The sequence below is a fragment of the Netta rufina genome (assembly GCF_964035555.1).
Source record: "Netta rufina genome assembly, chromosome: 5".
Taxonomy (NCBI): Eukaryota; Metazoa; Chordata; class Aves; order Anseriformes; family Anatidae; genus Netta; species Netta rufina.
Genome location: NC_140128.1, coordinates 47176166 through 47195465, shown reverse-complemented (window position 1 = coordinate 47195465; position 19300 = coordinate 47176166). Strand labels below are relative to the sequence as shown.

Below are 19300 nucleotides of genomic sequence, written 5' to 3'. Positions count from 1 at the left end.
GGAACGCCTCCAGGAAAAGAAATTAAATGCACACACACACAGGCACACAGAGACAGGCGATTTGAAAATATTCCAGAGAACGCGATTTTGTGCTCCCGCAGCACAGCATCGCATGAAAGAGGCTGTCGGAGGAGCTGGCTGGCACAGGTTTATTTTGTTGCAATATTTTCTTCCACCCCCAGCTCTTTACCCAGTGGAATGATATCCAGAGCAAGTTTTTTGAGACAGGAAGTGAGGAATGTTTTCACTATGAGTGATCTGAGAAGAAGGTGGGTTAGCCGAGATAGCAGCTGTTTTGTACGAGAGGAACACAATAAGTCAGTCTCCAAGGAATACAGATGAGATGGCTCCGCAAGAAAAAGTCTCAGAGTGCTGTGTTTTTTCTTCAGCTACACGTATGTGAAAGGAGACTCGGTGTCTTTGGATCGCAGCAAAAGGTAATGGGAAAACAGCAGGCACAGTAAAACATACCGGGCTATCTTCTGTGCTGTGTACTGTAAGATCGAGGGGTTTCAAGTGTTTTCTTTTGGGAAAGTGAAGGCTGTAGAGCTCTGCGCTTCTGAAGGCAGGGGAAGTTTGAGATCTACTGCACTTATTGCTGCTCTTCTAGTCCAAAAGTCATGTCAAAGATTAACTGGTAAAACAAGGGGAGGGTGGAGTATTCTGATTTATTTTTTTTTGTCTCCTCAAATATCTCTGAACTAAATATATGTATTTTGAGCAATTGAAATAATAGGAACACTATTTTACCATCATATGTTGCAGTTTTCTTTCACATGCTGTCATTCATGCAGGCTGTGAGGCTGTGTGAAAATTATTGTAGAGTAAAATGCCAATTACTGAGGGGAAAATGGGAAGTGGGAGATGTAGGAAAAGGGGAAAGATACCACAGTGCTCACTAATTCTGCTTCAGTCATGAGCATGTTGCTGAAATTCTAATATAACGTTTTTTAAACTACTCTGTTTGTGTTGAAATATAAATGTACAGAGTTTGGCCATTAAAGACATTTTTACTTGTTGCATGAAAATTCCAGGCTTTCTAAATAAAGGCTTGTTATTTTAGACAGAATCAACTGGGCTTGCAACTTCTGGCAGATTGTAGTTCCTGTTTGCTAAAGTAGCTTTATAACAATGCAGATGTATCCTTAAAATATTACAGAACGCAAGTACGAGAACACCTAGCATTGCCGAGCACGCTTGGCATGTTCTGAAAATTCTGATCTAAACTTTCTCCCTATGCTTGCATTGCTACCTGTGTGCCCAGAGAAATAACTGGAAGTCTCAGATTGCCTAAAGTCAGTGTTTAGGTGGCTTGTGAATTTCACATGTCAGGTCAGCGCTGCTTCCTGATATTTTTTCCATGGTCTTAGGGTACTTTTCTAAGGGCCTGGTAGGGATATAACAGTTTCAAAGTCTTTTATGTACAGTACGAAAAATTGAGGTTAAAACACCACTGCACTTGTGATTGCAGCCTTCAAAAAGATGAATAAGTTGATTTCTCACATCGCTGTAGCACCAAAGAAAATGTGCGTAATTGTGCACAGAATGTATTGGAAAATGGGCCCTGGGGAAGTGAGCTAAGGTCAGTCAGCCAAAAGTTTCACTGCCAGGAATAAACCCTGTGCGAGATTCTGCTGGCAGTGGGCAGGAAACTAAAAGCTTCTGTCTGTAGAGCATTCCCTGCGTGCTGCTCTCGGGGGCTGGATTTGGAGGATCAACGTGCAGAGCAAGTAATCAAGCGAGGAGACTTGCATATCCCTAATTTTTTCAGAGAAACTTGTTGCTGTCAGTTGTTACTTGTTCTGTAGCCTCACCCCAAAATAAATCAGGCGGTGGTTTTTTTATTTATTATTATTATTATTCAATCGGTTGTAATTAAGATTTTAGATGGTATCTGTTGAGGTTGGGGACTGTGTGCAGTGGTAAACTGCCTCCAGATTGTTAGAAGCATTGTCATGAAGTCTGCTTCTGGTCATCCTCTGAAGCAGAGCTGCAAAGGTGTCACGGAGGACAAATGCCATGCTGCCTCCTCCTCCAGCCGCCAGCGCCTTCCTCTTGGCCGTGGTGCTTGAAAGAAGGGAGGATGGGGTCTGGAAAGAAAGTTTCAATGCAGAGAGTCTGCGGTCATGTTGAACACCATTACGTTTCTAGGTATGCACATAAATATGCAAACGTTGTGGGGCTATCTAGTTGTTTATACCTATGAGTTTAAAACCAGGTGCACTAGGAAGATCAGCGAACCTCCCACCCCAAACAACTGGACATATGCACGCTATTCGTACCTGAGGAAAGTCCTCAGAAATCAAACTACGCCCTTCAAAATGCGTTACGAACATACCAGCCTGAAAAAGAGCGTTTTGTTTTGTGTATTTTTTCCCATTACGACGGCTTTTATCTCCGAGGCGGCGCTGCCACCAGAGGCGGCCCTCACGCCACGGAGCCGTGGCAATGCGCGGCGGGGGCGCCCTCAGCCCGGCCCCGGCCCCAGCCCGGCACCGGGCGAGGCTGCCGGGGCTGAAAACCGCTGGGTGCCGGTGGCTGGGGCTCGGTGGGCCATCTTCCCGAGGGGGCCATCGCCCCAAGCCCCGGGGCTCGTCATTGTCGGAGCTTTTTCCCCTACCCCCCCCCCCCCCCCAAGGCGGCCGTGGCTCCCCCCGCCTGGCTGGAGTGCCTTGGCGCGGTGTGGGGGCAGCCGCCCTGACCGTACCTACTTCTGAGGAAAAAGCTGCTTTTAGCCCGTGTTTTTCTTGTGCACGTGGTGTGTAACCCTGTAAGAGCGACGTGTTTCTTAGGCGGGGGTGCAAGCAGGCAGGAAACGTTTGGGAGAGGGGAAAGGCGAGGTCTGTGCACAGCGCGGAGCTGACAGGAGAGCAGGTGCCAGGGTGTTTGCAAGAGGTGGGGAACCTTTCCCCTTGGAAGGAGTGCGTTGCCTGTTTGTTTAGGGAAAAACTAGAAAATAAATTGTTTTCAGAGTTGGCGTACTCTGCTGGTGTGGCAAACCGTAACCTCAGACGTGGCACAGCAGTTTAGCATAAGCAATAATGGTTCAACTAGCTGTAATTCAGGGAAAATTAGAGGAATTGGATTTTAATTGTCTGGTAGGAAATGGCTAAGGTGTGAGGTTTAATACCTCTCTTCCTGCCTTTCTTCTCTCTCTCTCTCTCTCTTTTTTTTTTTTTTTCTTTCCCCTGTAATCATTTATGGGGCTTGGTTTTGTGCTTAATCCAACAGATAGGGGCTGAGGTTACATGCTCCTCAGAAAATAATGCTGGGCTGCTGTTTTTTTTCTTCAACATTACTAGTACCTTTGGCAACTTGGACTTTCTAGAGGTCTTTCATTTAAATATTAATTCCGCTTAAAAATACTTCCCATTTTAAGGTATTTAATCCGCATTTAATCAACACTCATTATTTACTTGCAAGTTCAAAACAAAACAAAACTTGCCAAAGACAGCTGCTGTCTGTGGAAAAACCAGAAACTCTGGTGCTTATTTGATTATTTGAATACATAACAGCTCTGCATTTTGGAGAAGTAGACTGACTATTTAGATTTAAAAAACATAAACGCATGTTATTTTCTCTTGTTTCCATTCCATTTTCAGTCAATTTCTTTTTCTGATTCACGTATGCTTTCTTTTTCCTTTGCTCCTTACTAGGATTCCAGTGGATGCCCCCTCTACTTTTACTGTGGTGGAAAACTTGCCTGTCTTTAATGGATACTGCTGCTGCTGGTTGATTTTTGGAGACTTTACAGCTCCTTACTTTTTGAGAGGAGATCGCTACTTTTCCTCTTACAAGTCCGTGGTGGTGGTAGCTTTTTGTCTCTAACCATCGGTGTGGAAAAAGAAGATGCCTCTACCTTTTGGGTTAAAATTGAAACGAACTCGACGTTATACAGTATCCAGCAAGAGTTGCTTGGTGGCTCGGATCCAGCTGCTCAACAATGAATTTGTGGAGTTCACGCTATCTGTGGAAAGCACGGGCCAGGAAAGTCTCGAAGCAGTGGCTCAGAGGCTTGAATTGCGGGAGGTAAGAAAACTGTCAAGTTAATGTATACTTTTGTCTCTGGTGTTAGATGACCTGTGTGGTGAATCCTTACAGTTTGGGGCAATCTGTTTGTTTACTGGAACAGCTATTCTTTGTACCCCTTGTTTCTTCACATGCTTGTCTTGAGAGGGACATGGATTGGTCCAGAACAGTTGCAAAACTTATGTTACAGAGCTAGAGTAGGTCCCAAAGGAACGGCATGTGAGAAGTGGCAGTGAACAGTTTAGAAAGATAAACAAAGCCACAGTGGTGGCTGTTTTTCAACCTGACAATGCTGAAAATGTCATTTAAAAAAATAAAATATCAGCATCTAATTTCTGCCTAAGGAGCATGGCTAAGAATTACTGAGAGACTTGAGACAACTTTTAGATTAGGATATGAAAGAGACTGCTATTTGTGTGCATGTATTTCTGACAGATTAGTACTGTGAATAGAACCTGAAGCACAAATGTGAAATGTGTACCAGTGACAAACAACTTGTGGTGTTTGTTCACGTACCTACCACAAACTTGTTTGCAGGCCGTGCCTTTGAGCAAGCATATAGTAACTTACTGATGTCTGTCCCCACGGAGAAACGTGGTCTGCACTATCTGTATCTGTATGTATCTGTATAACAGCTTCCCCCCATCCAATTTCTTGCTAGGTATTTTGAAGGATGCTTTTGCAACTGAAATTTACTCTTCTCCCACACATTCGGTGATTATTTTGCAAGCATTTATTACTCTACACAGCATGTGTTACTGTAAAATTCCTCTGTAGGAAATGCTCTGTACAGTCAGTTGTTTTCAGATATTTTTTGTCCTGTTTGGAGAATAATAAATAAATGAAAAAGGTGTGAATCCATTCATCTCTGTTTGTTTACTGTGTTTGTTCTCAGTTCCAGTATGCTTTCTTCTAGATTGTCCAAATATTCTTTAATTGTACAATTATTGAGGAAAAGTTCTGTAGGGCAGCGTGACTTCACTTCTGTTTTCTTGTTCTTTCTAGAAAAGGGAAAATCTAACTAATCTCATAGCCTTAGCATTTACTTAGAATGCATCAGATATCATGTATCTAGAATTCAGTAGTTGCGTTTGAATGGAGTATGTCAATTTTATCTATCGATTTTTGGACGTTGCTGGTTAAGTCAACAGAAGGTAAAGACCTTGACTATATTTGGTTTGCAAAATGCGAAGGCTTTGTCTTCCTGAACAGTGACTGCCAGCTTTTACTGAACTATTTACAAAGCATTGGAGATGCATGCTTTTTTCAACAGTTCTTCATTATCTCTTTCTCTGGAGCTACTCCTAAAATCTGATTTAAAAAAAAAGAAAAAAAAAAAAAAAAAGGCTGGCAGTTCTCTCAATTAAGGGTCATATATCAGACTAAGGGAGTTGACACTACACTACTGAACTCTGAGCAGATTCTTTTGGTCATGCATTCTTGCATGGATTATTTTGGCAGGAAAATGTGTTGCAATAAAAGGGAATGGAAAGTAGGGATATAAATTACTTTCCATAGCTTGCATTCAAGAAATGTTGTTTTGCCTTTAGTTGGATTTGCCAAGCAGATACCAGGAGCATTTCTGACCACTTGCTTAGTACGAAGTTTTCAGGAAGAAAAAATTGCTTAGGATTTGCTTCTAACTTCAAAAGCAGTATTATCGATGCTGTGAAATACAAAGTGCTTTCTATAAAATGCTCTGTATTGTTAATGCACTACGCACTTTTTAACATGCCACTTGAAAGTGGTAAACAAGAGAATATGACTGTTCATTTAAGCACCGAGATTTAACTCAGTTAAGAAAATCAAGGCATCAGTTTCAGATTACTGTATATGGGCTCTGCAGTTCTGACATGTGGTCCCCATGCACCCTCAGAACAGTTTATTGCAGGAGGTATGCCTGGAGTCTGTACCTATTTAGACATTGAACAGTAAAATTTACCAAACTCTCTTTCTCTCTGGTGTAGTCTGTAGTCACTGACTAGGTGGTGAATTGAATGGCTTATTCCTAGTGCTGTGCTACCTTTTAAGATATTTGTTTTAAGAGATCTCACTTTATTTTAAATAGTAGCCTTCAAATTATGCTGTGTTTAGCATAACACTTTTTTCTTTCTGTTTTCTAATTAATACCTCTTGATTTCCAAGTTCAGAAAGTCTAAGTATGTTCTCAATTTTGTTACTGAATGGCAAGCTTTGCAAAAAAGTGAAATGAGTGCATTAAACTAATAAGAATATCTGGTATTCCCAGAATGTGACTCATCAGCAAAGGGTATGTAATCCAGCCCTCTCAAATTGAGGAACTGGGGAAAGAAGACAGAGGGTGAGGGAACATAAGTTACTGACCCTTTGTAGCCCAGCCCGTCTTTTATCCTGTGAGAGGACCACAACCAAATTTGATTGATACAAAAAGCAGCGTATTTGTTGCAGAAAACCGTTCTGGAAGTGCAGGTTTTGAAAAAGTGCTGAGAGCTCTGATTGTTAACCAACTTATGCAGTGTCATACATACTTTTCAAGTTCCGTTTAGGGCATGAGTATACAAATCAGGTACTTGAAAATATAAAAATGTTTTTTAAATGTTAATATAGGTAGGCATCTGTAGATACTTGACAGGAGATGTTACAACTGATTTACGTCTCTTGCTGGATCTTCTTTTAATTCTGTTTTCTAATAACACTTCTATACCAGACTGAAGGAGCAAATCCTGCTAGTGCGTGGAAGCAGAACCTGATTTAAGTGCAGATGTGTGGTAGAGAGTACAAGAATTAATTAGAGATTAGGTAGAGAGTAGTACAAGAATTAATGATACAAAAAGAAGATAGGGAATTTCTTTGTGAAGTATGTGTAGTGTCTATCCAAATTCCCGTGTTTGTTTTGGACATGAATGGCAAAGCCTGAATCAAGGTTATCCAGACGCCGAATAACTTGGAAGTTCTGAAACAGTGCTTCAGTGTTCTCTAATACTTTGCTCTGAAGTCCAAAGTATCAGCTCTTGTTTGGAGAAAACACATGAAAATACCTTTAATTCAGTGTGGTGGTTTATTAAATGTGTGTTTACTTAGGTAAACAGGGTTTTCAAAGTAAAACCAAATGCAGCCATAAACACTCTTGCATGTGTATGTATTAGTAAGCATATTGACTAGCAAATAAAAGTTGGGCCAAGTAGCGACAGAGGGGTCACTGACATAATAACGTTTATGCCTTGTATCGAAGGCTGACAAGATTTTGGCTAATGCTTAGAGAAATAAAGCAAGAAGGGCTGATCGTTGAACTGTTAGTGGCTGCCTCTCGGAATGAAATTTTGCTTAGCGGTTGGAAAGAAAGAGAAACGATCATGGAGGAATGCAGATAAAACACAAACCTTCAGTGTGTAATCTCATTAATATAAAAAACACAAATTCCTTGAAAAACAAAATTGACTCCATCTAAAACATGTTAATTTTAAGTGTGCTGAAATAATAATGTAGGGGCCAAGAAGGATGAGCAGTCAGATTACTACAAACAAACAAACAAACAAAAAAAAAACAGCACTTGCCTTCAGTCCAATTACTTTAGTTCTTCCTTTTTCTGAAGGAAAGAAATTCATACATTAAGTTATAACATTTACGTTCAGTCTAGCTTACTACTTTGAGCACCACAAAAGTATTTGTTTTTTCCATTAAAGCCTTAGTGGCAATTAGGAAATGTTACCCCTGACTTCTGTAGCTTTTTTAATAAAGCAGGGTCAGAATTTGAGTATACCACTTAACTGTATTTTTTCCCCATCTGAATCCCTGTGATTAGCAGTATAGTTTTATACTAATTTTGATAGTAAAGGTTTTTGTTATTTCTGAAGCAGGCATGTTAATTTATTGTTTAGTATTTTTAGACTACTTTGAAATTTTCCCACTTGTAAGGTAATTAGGATTTCAGAATCCAGTGCACGGGAATGCGATACTTGCTTTAACATCAATGCTGCATGAGGTGTGAGTCTAAAGCAGGTAGAAAATTCTGTGATTCTGTGATGTGAGTCCAGCCTTCTGAGCCTTGGGCAGAGGTGGGAAAAATAACATGACTTACAGAAAAAGAAAAAAGAAAAAGAAAAAGAAAAAAGGGAAAAAAAAATAAAATAAGTACATTTCTAAGTTTCCGGACTACGTTGATTGAAAGCTGACCTGTTTCTGCAAGAGATGAAAATGTGTCTTGATGGGATATAATGTCTGGTGTAGATAGGTACTGCTCTTTAGCTTGTAGATTAGCCAATTTATTTTTGTCTAACATACTGATGAGTAAAATCTGCCTTGCCTGTCAGAGGAAATCCGTTTATTCAGGATATTTGAAGGGGGTAAAAACACATTGTACTGTGATCTTTGCAGTGTTTTAATTTGAGTAAATTAGAATGTCAGATTGCTTTGCAAAGTATTGATTTTAAAAAATCAGTGATGATTTTTTCAAATCAAAATGATTTTTTTTTTTCTTAATTTCTTATCCCTGCAATACTGATGTAAGCTGTAGTTGGCAGCTGCTTTGTTTAAATAGCATTTGTGATTTTATCCTGACTACTCCTGTACAGTTTGGAGCAGTCGGGAGCAAGTCGTTGCGAGGGCTGGGGCAGGCTGTACTGGAGAAGAGGTTTGCTGTGTGAAAAAGCAAAGGCTTCAGATGGACTTTCCCTCTCCCTGTGTTCTGCTAGCTACCTGCTGAATCCTCCCTATGGGCAGCTCCAGTTGAAAATCCCATGAGAACAACAAAGATAGGATAAGCTAAAGTGCCCTGAAGTGAGTAGCTTCAAGATGGGAAAAAGTTTATTGTATGTTGTTTTTTTGTTTTTTTTTTTTTTTTTTCTAGTGAGGCCAGTAAGCAGGTATGTAAGGGGTGCAACTTTCCGTTCGGTGGCAGGTACGTGGCAAGACTTGCATGTTTCTTTTTCCACTGCTTCCAAGAAGTCTTGGATCTTGTGCGCTGGCCAGTGCAGGGTGCTCCAAAATTTTCTCCACTAAGGATTGGGAAGATTTATGGAGCGGTTTGCCTGCTGTGATAAGAGGAAAGTTTCTGGAAATTTTTTAGGGCCTTTTGTCTCTTTCTGTAGGTCTTAACGTTGGACATAGAGTAAAGCTCTCACTTGGCATCTGGCCATGGTGCATAGTACAAGATTATTGACCCAGCTCTTCTGAAAGCGGTTCATTTAAACTGCGATACTCTGATGGCAGGAGCTGTTTTGTATCCAAGCATACGATAAAGTGAGACACGGTGGAGTCTGTGGGCTAACTGGGATTTTTCTCTCTGGCTGCAGTGCTTATGTTCAACAATGAGATGGTGTTTTCAGCATTCTCTTCAGGAAAGTCCTAGGGCTTGTTTTATTTGTTTGTACCAAAGTAAAGAAGGAAAAAAAAAAACAACTACAAAAGTTTTTTTTTTTCTTAATCTGAGGATCTATAGAGAATAATTGTGTAAAAGATGGCAGTAGTAGTGTTGTCTCAAAATCCCAGAGAATATAACTTTTCCTGATGTGTTGTGCTGCTGCAAACCGGAGGCACAATCAAATCTGGGGATGATAACGGGTGCTGTTAAGTTCAAGTGAGATTATTCCACACTTGATATCTGACATACCCATTTGTCATTCAGATTTCTTTTCTAGATATTGTAAGTTGTGACCAAAATAGACACTGAGATTCTTTATTAAAACTTTGTCAAGGTGTTGAACAGAATAACTGATAGGTATAAATGGTGTTTAGATTAGAGCCAAACAGAGCGGAATTACGTTAGGGATGAGACCAGTCCATTTTAAGGAAAATAAAATGAAATACAACAGCTAATTATAGCTAACTAATACCAGGCTGTCGGTACAGGGAAGAAGGGCTCTGCCACTGATTCCATTTCAAATTATAAAATGGTTGAGCAGTAACAAAGCATGCTCAATACTGATGTGAAAACATGAGCATGCAAAGATCTCAAGCTCTTTTTTGTAAGTGTTGCTGAAGGGTAACACACAATTTTAAAGAAATATGTTGTTTATGTGCAAGACATGTTCAGTAGGTTGTTCCTTCCTCAGCACCGGTTCTTGTACTGACAGAATCCCATAACGGCTTGGGTCAGGAGGGCTGCTTGTCCCACCCTCTGCTCACAGAAGGGCCGGCTTGGACTGGGTGGCTCAGGGCGAGTTTGAGTGCTCTGAGTATGGAGATTGGATGCCTCTTTGGGCTACCTCTTGCAGTGCTTGACTATCTGACTGTGAAATTTCTTCCCTGATCTGATGGGGATGTCCCACACTGCACCTTGTGCCCGCTGCATCCCACCACCGCAGTGCCCTTCGCTGGAAGCCCTTTCCCAGAAGAGCCTGGCTCTGCCTCCCCTCTACCCTGTGATCTGGCCATTGGAGATAACAGTAAGATTTTACCCTAGTCTCTTCTGGAGACTCATTAGCCCTATTCCTCAGGCTTCAGAAAGACCGAACGGTCTCCTGCAGTGGTGCAGTTGTGTGGCAGCATGGCTGATAGAGCTGCTCGTAGCCCATGGGGGCACCTCTCCCCCACCCACAGCCCTTCCCCACTGTGCCAGCATGTTGGGCTTCTCTTAGTTCTGCATTCTAGGTAACTCCTGAAATATACAAAAAGGCTTAATGTTGTTGTCTGTAGTGGCAGGAGGCAGCTAGATAGAAAGCAATGGCAGAAATGTCCCTTTTATTTATATTTGACTTTCTTCAAAGGGGTTGGGTGATGAATAAGTCGCTAAAATAAATGAACCTCAAAATAGTGCTAATCTTAACAGCTTAACATATTTTAGGAATTGTGTCATTACATTCTTTGCTAGAATTGGGTGTTGTCCTGTGCTACTACTAATAAAATGTTTTACCAATGAATAAAAATGGATTCTATTTTAATCAGTGCAAGTATTCCAGCATGCCTGAGTTCATCTGAAAACTCACAGGATCAAGTTCTGCCCTTGAAGTCAAATGAAAGGTTTGCATACAAGTCATAGGACGGGTTTTGGGCCACGGTATTTACCTTGGCTTTTATTTTATTTATTTTTGATAATCCAAACTGGAGGAGTTTTTAAGGGAAAATACCATGACATAAAAATCTTGTTTAAAGATACGCTGGATTCCAGGGTGTGATTTAAAATGCGGAAACATTTTCCTTAGTCCAGTGCCAGTAACAACTCAGTTCTGCGTGTAGGTAAGGTCAGTATTTTACAGAAATGGACCAGCACAAGTGATCATCATGGCTTTAAAATAAGTTGTACATTCAGTTTAGACTTAAGGTTGTAGAAGCAGGAGTATCTTAATTCAGAGAGTATGAAACAGCCGTGCTGTTAGCAGCCTTTGTGCTCATTCTCTCTCTTCCTTTCTGTTACAACTCGGTGTTTCTTTGAGGCTTAAATACACCAGGGCTGCAGCTGAAACTTACTCCGAGGGTTGCTTGGAAATGTGTAGCTGGTTTCCAGAAGTGTTTACCTGGTAGCTTTTACAGAGGTCTTTCAGCTTTGACGGCGTGTTTCTGTAGGTCCTGGTACCATTAGCTTTCAGTGTCTGCTCGGCTTCTGCTCGCACCCAGAGGCTGCAGTTGAGGTTTTGGGTCTGGCACTCGGTTACCTGCTGACTGGGTCCATGCAGTGGGCTTGCTTTTTTTCAGCTCTTTGTAGCCAGGGATCCAGTAGCTCGTGGTGGATGGTTCAGCTTTAGCTGGTTTTACTGGTGGTCCTCTTGTTCACTGACCCTCTTGCTTTGCATTTAAATTATACCCTTAGCACTCGGGGGTCACACAGCATCAGAATTGCAGCCTCACTTTGGTTCCTGTGTGTGTCTGCAGTGTGAGAAGTCTTGTAATGAAAGAGAAATACACCTTTTTTACAAGCATTCCTTTCTGGAGCGGAGTTTCTGTGGCACTACTGTTACAATTTTAACATCTTAAGGGATCTTAAGGAATCTGCTTTACCAGAGAACTGTTTCTGACATGGGACTGGAATCTGCTGCTCTGTGGAGGTTTTTAAACTTTCCTAACCATGAAGCTGTTTTCCCATCTATCAAACTACCTTTGCTCCACACATCTTTCACTGGACTGAAAAACTGCTTTTCTTCTATGAACAGTTCTTCACTCAGTGCTTGTATTACGGCCTGCGTTTTTATCAAGTGGGACCAGAGCTGTCTTACAACTTGCAGAAGGAATCTCAACTAAGGTTACACAGGAGCCTCCATTCTAATTTATTATTATTATTTTTTTAATCTTTTCGTATTGATTCTGCAATTAGACTGTAATTATCATTTTAATTTATTTTTTTTAAGCATAGAGAAAACAAAAATCACTTAAATAGTCTGGTCCAATGCCCTTTCAAAGCAGATTGTGTTGTCTAATCAAATGTAGATTGTGGTGCTCAGGAAGCTGCCTGCTCACATCTCGGGGAAGGACATCCCTCAGCTGCTCCAGGCAGCCTGTTCCAGCACATGCTGCAATTTGTGTCCATGTCTTTGTGTGGGCAAGAGTTGTCTGCTCGAGCAAGGTAGATTGCTGCTTTAGCTGCTCATTTTCTTACTCAGTGGGATGAACCATACCCATACATGTGCTTTAATGACCTTGTCTTTGACTGACCGCTTGTCCTGTGCCCTTTTCTCCTTCAGCATCTGGTTCGTCAGACAAGCCATGCTCTGCTCTCCCTGGTCCCGTGTGTTTATTCTGTTTGTCTTCCTCACTTCCCTCGATTTCCCTGTTCCACATGAATGCTTACTGCTAACATCTGTGAGCTGCCCCAGCTGGGGCAGGGACTGCTTGCAAATGAAAGACCAGTTTTGGTAGTATTTCAGGGATGGGCCTGTGCATACATGGATTGTTTATCTGGAAGTAACACCTGGTTTTGATATTAAATGTCTCGTCGGTTCTCTTAAGTTTTCAGTGACCTACAACCTTAGTGTTTTAATTTCTAGGTAGCAATGTATTTTATCTAACATTGTTTCATCACTGATATGCCTCCCTTTCAGATTACGTATTTCAGTCTGTGGTATTACAACAAGCAGAACCAGCGCAGATGGGTAGATTTGGACAAGCCTCTGAAAAAGCAGCTGGACAAATATGCCTTGGAGCCCACTGTGTATTTTGGAGTAGTGTTCTATGTGCCTACTGTCTCTCAGCTTCAGCAGGAGATTACCAGGTAAACTTCTTACACGTGCCTGTAATCTTGTTTGTAGCATTCTAAAATGTATAGTTCACGTACAAATTGTCTGCTTCCCCTCCCCAACCTTTCTACATACAGAAATTATTACTTTAGGTAGAATTTATGTTCCAATTGTATATTTATTTCCCTTTTGAATATTTAAAATGTTATAAACTAAGCAAAGAATGAACTTTTCAGTGATCTGAGGAATCTATTCAAACCTGTTCTTGATAATAGGAATACTGGCACGGTCAGATTTTTAACTGTTTTAGTCCCTTCATATCAGTCTGTCTCTTACTTTGTTTTGAAGAGCAATACATTGCTTTGGGGGAAGTCCATCCCATGGAAAGGACGTGCAGATCTTATGCTTTTCCTTATTTTGCTCTCAGTACTTTCTGGTACCTACCAACTGTATTGGCAGACATCTGGCTAAGCCTGAATTTATGATTTTTGACTTTCACTGGGCAACAAAGATGTATATTAGCTTTGCTATCATGTGTCCATTTGTACTGTGAATCTGAAGAACATCACACAAATGGTGCTAACTGCAGAGGAAGCATCAAGCTGAGCATGTGTACTGGCCAAATAGTCCTATGGGCCTACACATGGACTTCTAGTGTCTTAAAGTCCGCAGTTGTTCTGATTTCATTATTATTTTTAACAGACAAGTGAGTATTAAACCAGTAACTAGATTACATACATTGCCTGAAAAACCTTTATTTTTTTTTTTTCTGGCATTTATTCAAAGAATGTGATTATTATGCTGGAGCTTTAACAGCAATCTTGCAGTGTTTTTGTAAGAAATTGTGTGGCAGTCTTGCACTCATCCTAGAGGGTGGCACTTGCTTCAATTTAAAATTGTGAGAGTCTGGATTAGTTTCAGAGAAATCCTTGTGTTGGGGGATTTTTTCCAGGCATTTTCAATACAAATGAAATTGAGCATCTTTAAGCAAATGCTACATTCAGTGCGTACCAGGAAGAGGAAGCATCACAAACAAAAGAGATGGTATTTGCCCTCTTGTCAGGTAGTGTCAAGACCCTTTGTCTGTATGTCTGCTTTCGGTAGCTGTTCTATGGAAAGAGCCTATGTTCTATATTTTGCCTGTTGAAGTTTTCTTTTCCCAAGTGCCTCAATGTGCTGTGACTTTTTTTTTAAGGCCCGGGTTTGGTTCCACCTATTTTTGTGTGTTTATGAGGATATTATCTGGTGTCATGTGGCATAGTGCTTTTTTAAGTAGGAGCCAGGAAAAGTCTAAACAATATTTATAAAATGTCACAGAATTTAACAGTTTAGTGAAGAGATCTGTCTTTTGACATGTGAGTAGCCTGTGCTTCTGTGTTCTCAGTGTTAAAGCCTTACTTCACAACAGTTAACATACAATATGAGGAAGTTAAGAAACTTTTGAAACTAGACCTACAGAAGACAAATGTCCTTCTTGGCCAAATCTGTGTGGCTATACTGGCATTTGTGAGTCTTGAGGTGCTTGGGGGTAACGTATATTAGCTAAGATAGGGCGCACCATGGTTGGCTGAAAGGGCCAGAAGAATTAAAGAACATAGTGGTTCAGGCTGTGGACAAATGGTACACCTAGTAGTGCTTGCATGTTGAAGAGATGGCCCAGGAAAGGTCAGATTAAAGGAAAAAAAGTGTGGTGCCTGCCAAGTGAGTACCCAGGAGTTGTAATGCAGAAATGAAAGTAACTAATGTGATGGAAGGGATGTGCATATTTGATTTATGGGAAGGGAATGCAGAAATGCAGCAGCAGTGCACTGGACATTGTAAAGAAGAGATGGTAAGAATATTAAGGAGGGAAGACAAAAATGCATGATTTTGAGGGTATGGTATTAGACAGAAATTGTGGACACTCTTTGACTTAAGACAGAGCAGGCTTGGATTCTGCAGCAGATAAGTGAAGGGAAAAGTTGATAAAGACCATAAAATACTGGGTCTGAATGATGAGGAAGACAATCCTCCACAGTTACTAGTGAATGCAGAGAGGAACTGGAAATGAAGGCATGCTAATCTGTAGTCTCTTAAAATTAAGAAGCTGATGTTAGCTTTTTCCTTTTTTTTCTTTTTTTTTTTTTTCTTTTTTTTTCATGTAGGTATCAGTATTATTTGCAATTAAAGAAGGATATCTTGGAGGGTAACATTCCTTGCACACTAGAACAAGCAATACATTTGGCTGGTTTAGCTGTTCAAGGTAAGTAAGGCAATTATGCCTATTAGCTACTGTTACTTTGGAAATACAGTGATGTATTTTCTATCGCATGCTTTCTGTTTATTGCTTGTAGAGCCATTTCCTTGCTGTAATAAAAATGCAAGAGGTAGTTGCTTTCCAGTATATGTTCCATTTCTGTGAAGCACATTTTTGTTTTCAGTTGGCAGCCTCACAAACACAGCAGCAGTTCCATTCAGTAGGGTAAGAAAGGTTTGCTCCTTAGAACTTCATCACCCAAAGCATGGGCTGGGGAGGAGGACAGTGGGATCAGTGGCCCAGCACTTGCTGGTATTTCTGCGCAGCCCTCAGAAGTATACCCAGGTATCTGACATGTATTTTCAGGAGTTGGGGTTAACCTGAACATCTGAATTCCTTTGGGAGCAAGGGCTCTACCTGGCTGCTAACACCAGCAGAGCTCTTGTCTGTGTCACTGAAGACTCTTTATTCTGACATTGTCTCAAGAGAAAGGGACGTATTTTAATAAATAAGCAAATGTGAATGTAGAGTAGTGCTTGTATCTCCGCTTCTTGTCCCAAATATCCGAACGCCAAAGATTATTCCAAGTTAGTATACAAGGCTGTTAACAATTTCTATGTTCAAATCTTTCCTGAAGATCCCTTTCTCTGATACGTCCATGAAATTGGATACTTTTCCTCATTAGGGTCAAAGGGGATAAAGTACTTAAAAAAAAATCAGCTGTCCTCAGTCTGTGGCTTCTGATCATGTTCTGATCTGGTGTTCCCTGCTAACCTGCTTGTTCAATCTGAAATCTCTCATGTTAACAGGTTTTAATGGCAACAGCTTTTGTTGAGTTTGTATATTGCTTCACTCCAGTGGACGCGATGTGGATGTGACTGGAGTATATCTAGCAGCAATTGTAAAACTGCCAAAATTGAGAAGGGCTTAGTCACTGCCAGTACATGTAACTTAGTGGTGTTTTTGTTGTTGTGTTGTGTTTTAATTATGTGTTTTGGTAGTGTCATGTTAAAGATTGTGAGTATGTTTCTCTGAGAATATAGTTACCAGTGGAGTAGGATTAATAATGTTAGTGCCTTGTTTATATAACAGTGAATTTGTTTAACCCAAGCCAGGATTTAATAGTCTTCAACTGGCAAAATCTTACTTCATTATTTTCATATCTTTGGACAGTGTAAATGTCTCTCTGCTCAGTAAGTTGTTTACAGAAATCTTTCAATATAATCTTCTTTCCAGATGGAAAATATTTATCCTTTTAGCTTACACATTCCTCTTTCGGTCTTGGGTAGAGAACTGCATGTGTTGATAACATGATGAAAAAAACAACTTAGAAAAAGTGCAGGTTCTAAATTAATGCACTCCAATGACTGAAGTAGCTTATACAAGGTAGGTCAGTTAATTTTAGCTAGTGAACTAACAGAAGCAGTTTGCTGTTTTGAGTGAACTGATTTCAGGAATGATTTCTGTTTGAAATAGTTACAATAGGCTGCTTCTAAGCATTGCTTTATCTCAAGTGCTTAGTTGATCTGGTGTGTCACAAGTTCTCCCCTTTAATCACGAGTAACTTGCATAGTAATCATTAATGCTCAATAAAAATTAGATTCCTAAATGTCACTATAGTTATACCATTATAGGTGAGAATCTGTGATAATGTAAATAAGATCCGTGTACTTGGAAATCATGTTTATATGGTTTGGAAAAATTGTTCCCTGCAGACTGTTATTCCTTAGAATAGTTTCTCTTTTGAGACTGTACATAACTTTTCTGATTTAAACTACTTTATTTCTTTGAAACGTTGGCTTCTTTTTTTTCTTGGAAGCATAACAAAACAAATTCTTTGGAATGCCCTTTGGCATGACACAAAATCAACGCTTTTAGTACATCCTTTCTGAGCATACCTTTGAATCAGGAAAGTCAAGGCTTCTATGTCCCACTTTCCACATGTCTTTGTGCAGGGAGCTGTTGAAGGCTGGTGAGCAGGAACTTTGGTGTCCAGGGTGCTCAAGCCACTCAGGACCTAGTGGTGAGAACAGTTTGTCACTCTATGCTGCAAGTGCAGTTGCGTATAATCTAGTATCAGACAGGAGGGAGTAAGGAAGATCGAGCCAGGCTCTTTTCAGTGGCACTCAGGGACAGGGTAAGAGGCAATGGGCACAAATTGAACTACAGGGAATTTCATCTAAACATAATGTTTTCTGCTGTAAGAGTGGTGAGACATGGGAACAGGTTGCCCAGAGAAGCTGTGAAGTCTTCATCTTCTGTATTCAAAATCTGACTGGAGAAGGCCCTAAGACAGTCTGCTGGAGCTGACTTACTTGAGCAGGGGGAGAGAGTAGTCTCCAGAGGCCCTTTCCAACCTCAACTGCTCTGCATTTAAAAAACAAGCAAATATAAACCCAAGAAACTAAGGAACTTGAAGCAGCAGTATTTGTTTTATCATTTCCTCTCCTTTCATATCCACACGGAGTCTCATCAATTTTTCTGGTAAAAAGATGGAGTGTGATTTTACTTTTCCTCTTCATAAACGTTATTTAAAGATACTTAGTGTATTCCATTGCTTTACATTCAGATCATAGTTCAATAGGGTGGGGATTTGCTACTTGGAAATCCTTCTGCAATTAATTGGGTATTGTATTTTGTTACAAATGTTTGAATCCAGGACTTTTTTTTTTCCTAGCTGATTTTGGAGACTATGATCAGTATGAATCTCAGGAGTTTCTTCAAAGATTTGCCTTGTTTCCAGTTGTAAGTACTTTCTTTAAATTCTCTTTTTGGCATTACTGAACACAATTACACTGTGTTATGAAGAGCCCTCCTTTGTACTGAAGACAAATACAAGATTGATAAATACAAATCATTATTAAAGATGCTGTGATCCATCTAGTTTACTGCTTCCAAGATAGTCAAATTCAGAAAAAGTTTTCTCTGAGGCTGGAGTGAGGTGTGATAAAGTATATTGCACAGAAGCAAAGATGTTGCAAGATCTTTTCAGTTTTATTGTATATTATACTGAAAAGAAGGTTGAGGTAGATACAGGGAAGTGAGTAAAACCACTTCAAAACAGTTTATACTTTTTGGCATTGTTTGTGTTAATATCCAGCATCTAAGCTCCAAAATTAGAGTGAAGGGTTGGTTTCTCTGTCTAAAATGGCTCCAGTTTCTTTATTTCATAGAATATTTTGTAGTTCATTCTATAAATGCTATCTTATATTAAGGGTTGGCTACAAGAAGAAAAAATATTGGAAGAAGCGACACAAAAAGTTGCCTTGCTACATCAGAAATATAGGTAAGATTTCTAAAACTCTTTATTCCTCAATTTCTTAACATAGTTGCTCTGTAAGTTGGGTATCTCAGAAGGCAGTTGAACTAATTTCACCTCTCTTTTAAATGAGCTTTGCACTGATACAGTTTTGTTAAAATACAAATTTTTGCTGAATGAAAGTGAAAAGAGAATGGAACAAACAACTGCTAAAATGAAGGAGAAGATTATACTTGAAAATTAAAAATATGGGATAGAAGTAAATTTTGTGACTTAACCTGTATAATGTTTATGAAACTTGTTTACAACATGAAGCTGCTGACCCCAGTAAGGAGGTTTCTTGATGAACAATGTTGACAGGTACTTTGAGCAACAGAAGTGTAGAGACAGTCACCATGCCAGAATGCATGGTCTAAGTAAAAGGCATCTAAATGCAGTGGTCTAAGACAAAGGAAAGTTAAGTTCTAATTGTCAACTTATCAGTGAGAAGTGTTTGTGTCTATGTTAGTAATACTGATTTTTTTGTTTGTTTGTTTTTGTTTTGTTTTCTTGTTTTTTGGGGGGTGGGGCATTATTTTAAAACAGAGGTTTGAGAATTTGAAATCCATTTATCTCTGAAATGTTTTGGCACCCACATTAATCAGTTAAGGTTTAGCAAAGGAAAAACAGTCTGCATAACATTAAGAGAAGGAA

General features: G+C 40.0%; 1 protein-coding gene across 3 annotated transcripts in view; it reads left to right on the top strand.

Annotated features, from left to right (window-relative positions):
* The window catches only part of PTPN21 (protein tyrosine phosphatase non-receptor type 21), a 42368-nt gene continuing 23068 nt past the window's right edge, over positions 1–19300 (top strand). The window contains exons 1-6 of one of the 3 annotated variants that reach the window (XM_084288283.1): positions 1–437; positions 3657–4029; positions 12978–13147; positions 15257–15354; positions 18026–18093; positions 18564–18634. In XM_084288283.1, the coding sequence (XP_084144409.1) occupies positions 3850–4029; positions 12978–13147; positions 15257–15354; positions 18026–18093; positions 18564–18634 (587 nt within the window). In that variant the 5' untranslated portion in view covers positions 1–437; positions 3657–3849. Of the gene's footprint in view, positions 438–2688; positions 2771–2828; positions 2896–3656; positions 4030–12977; positions 13148–15256; positions 15355–18025; positions 18094–18563; positions 18635–19300 lie in introns of those variants that run through there. The other 2 variants (XM_084288285.1, XM_084288284.1) reach the window with 2 other exon arrangements.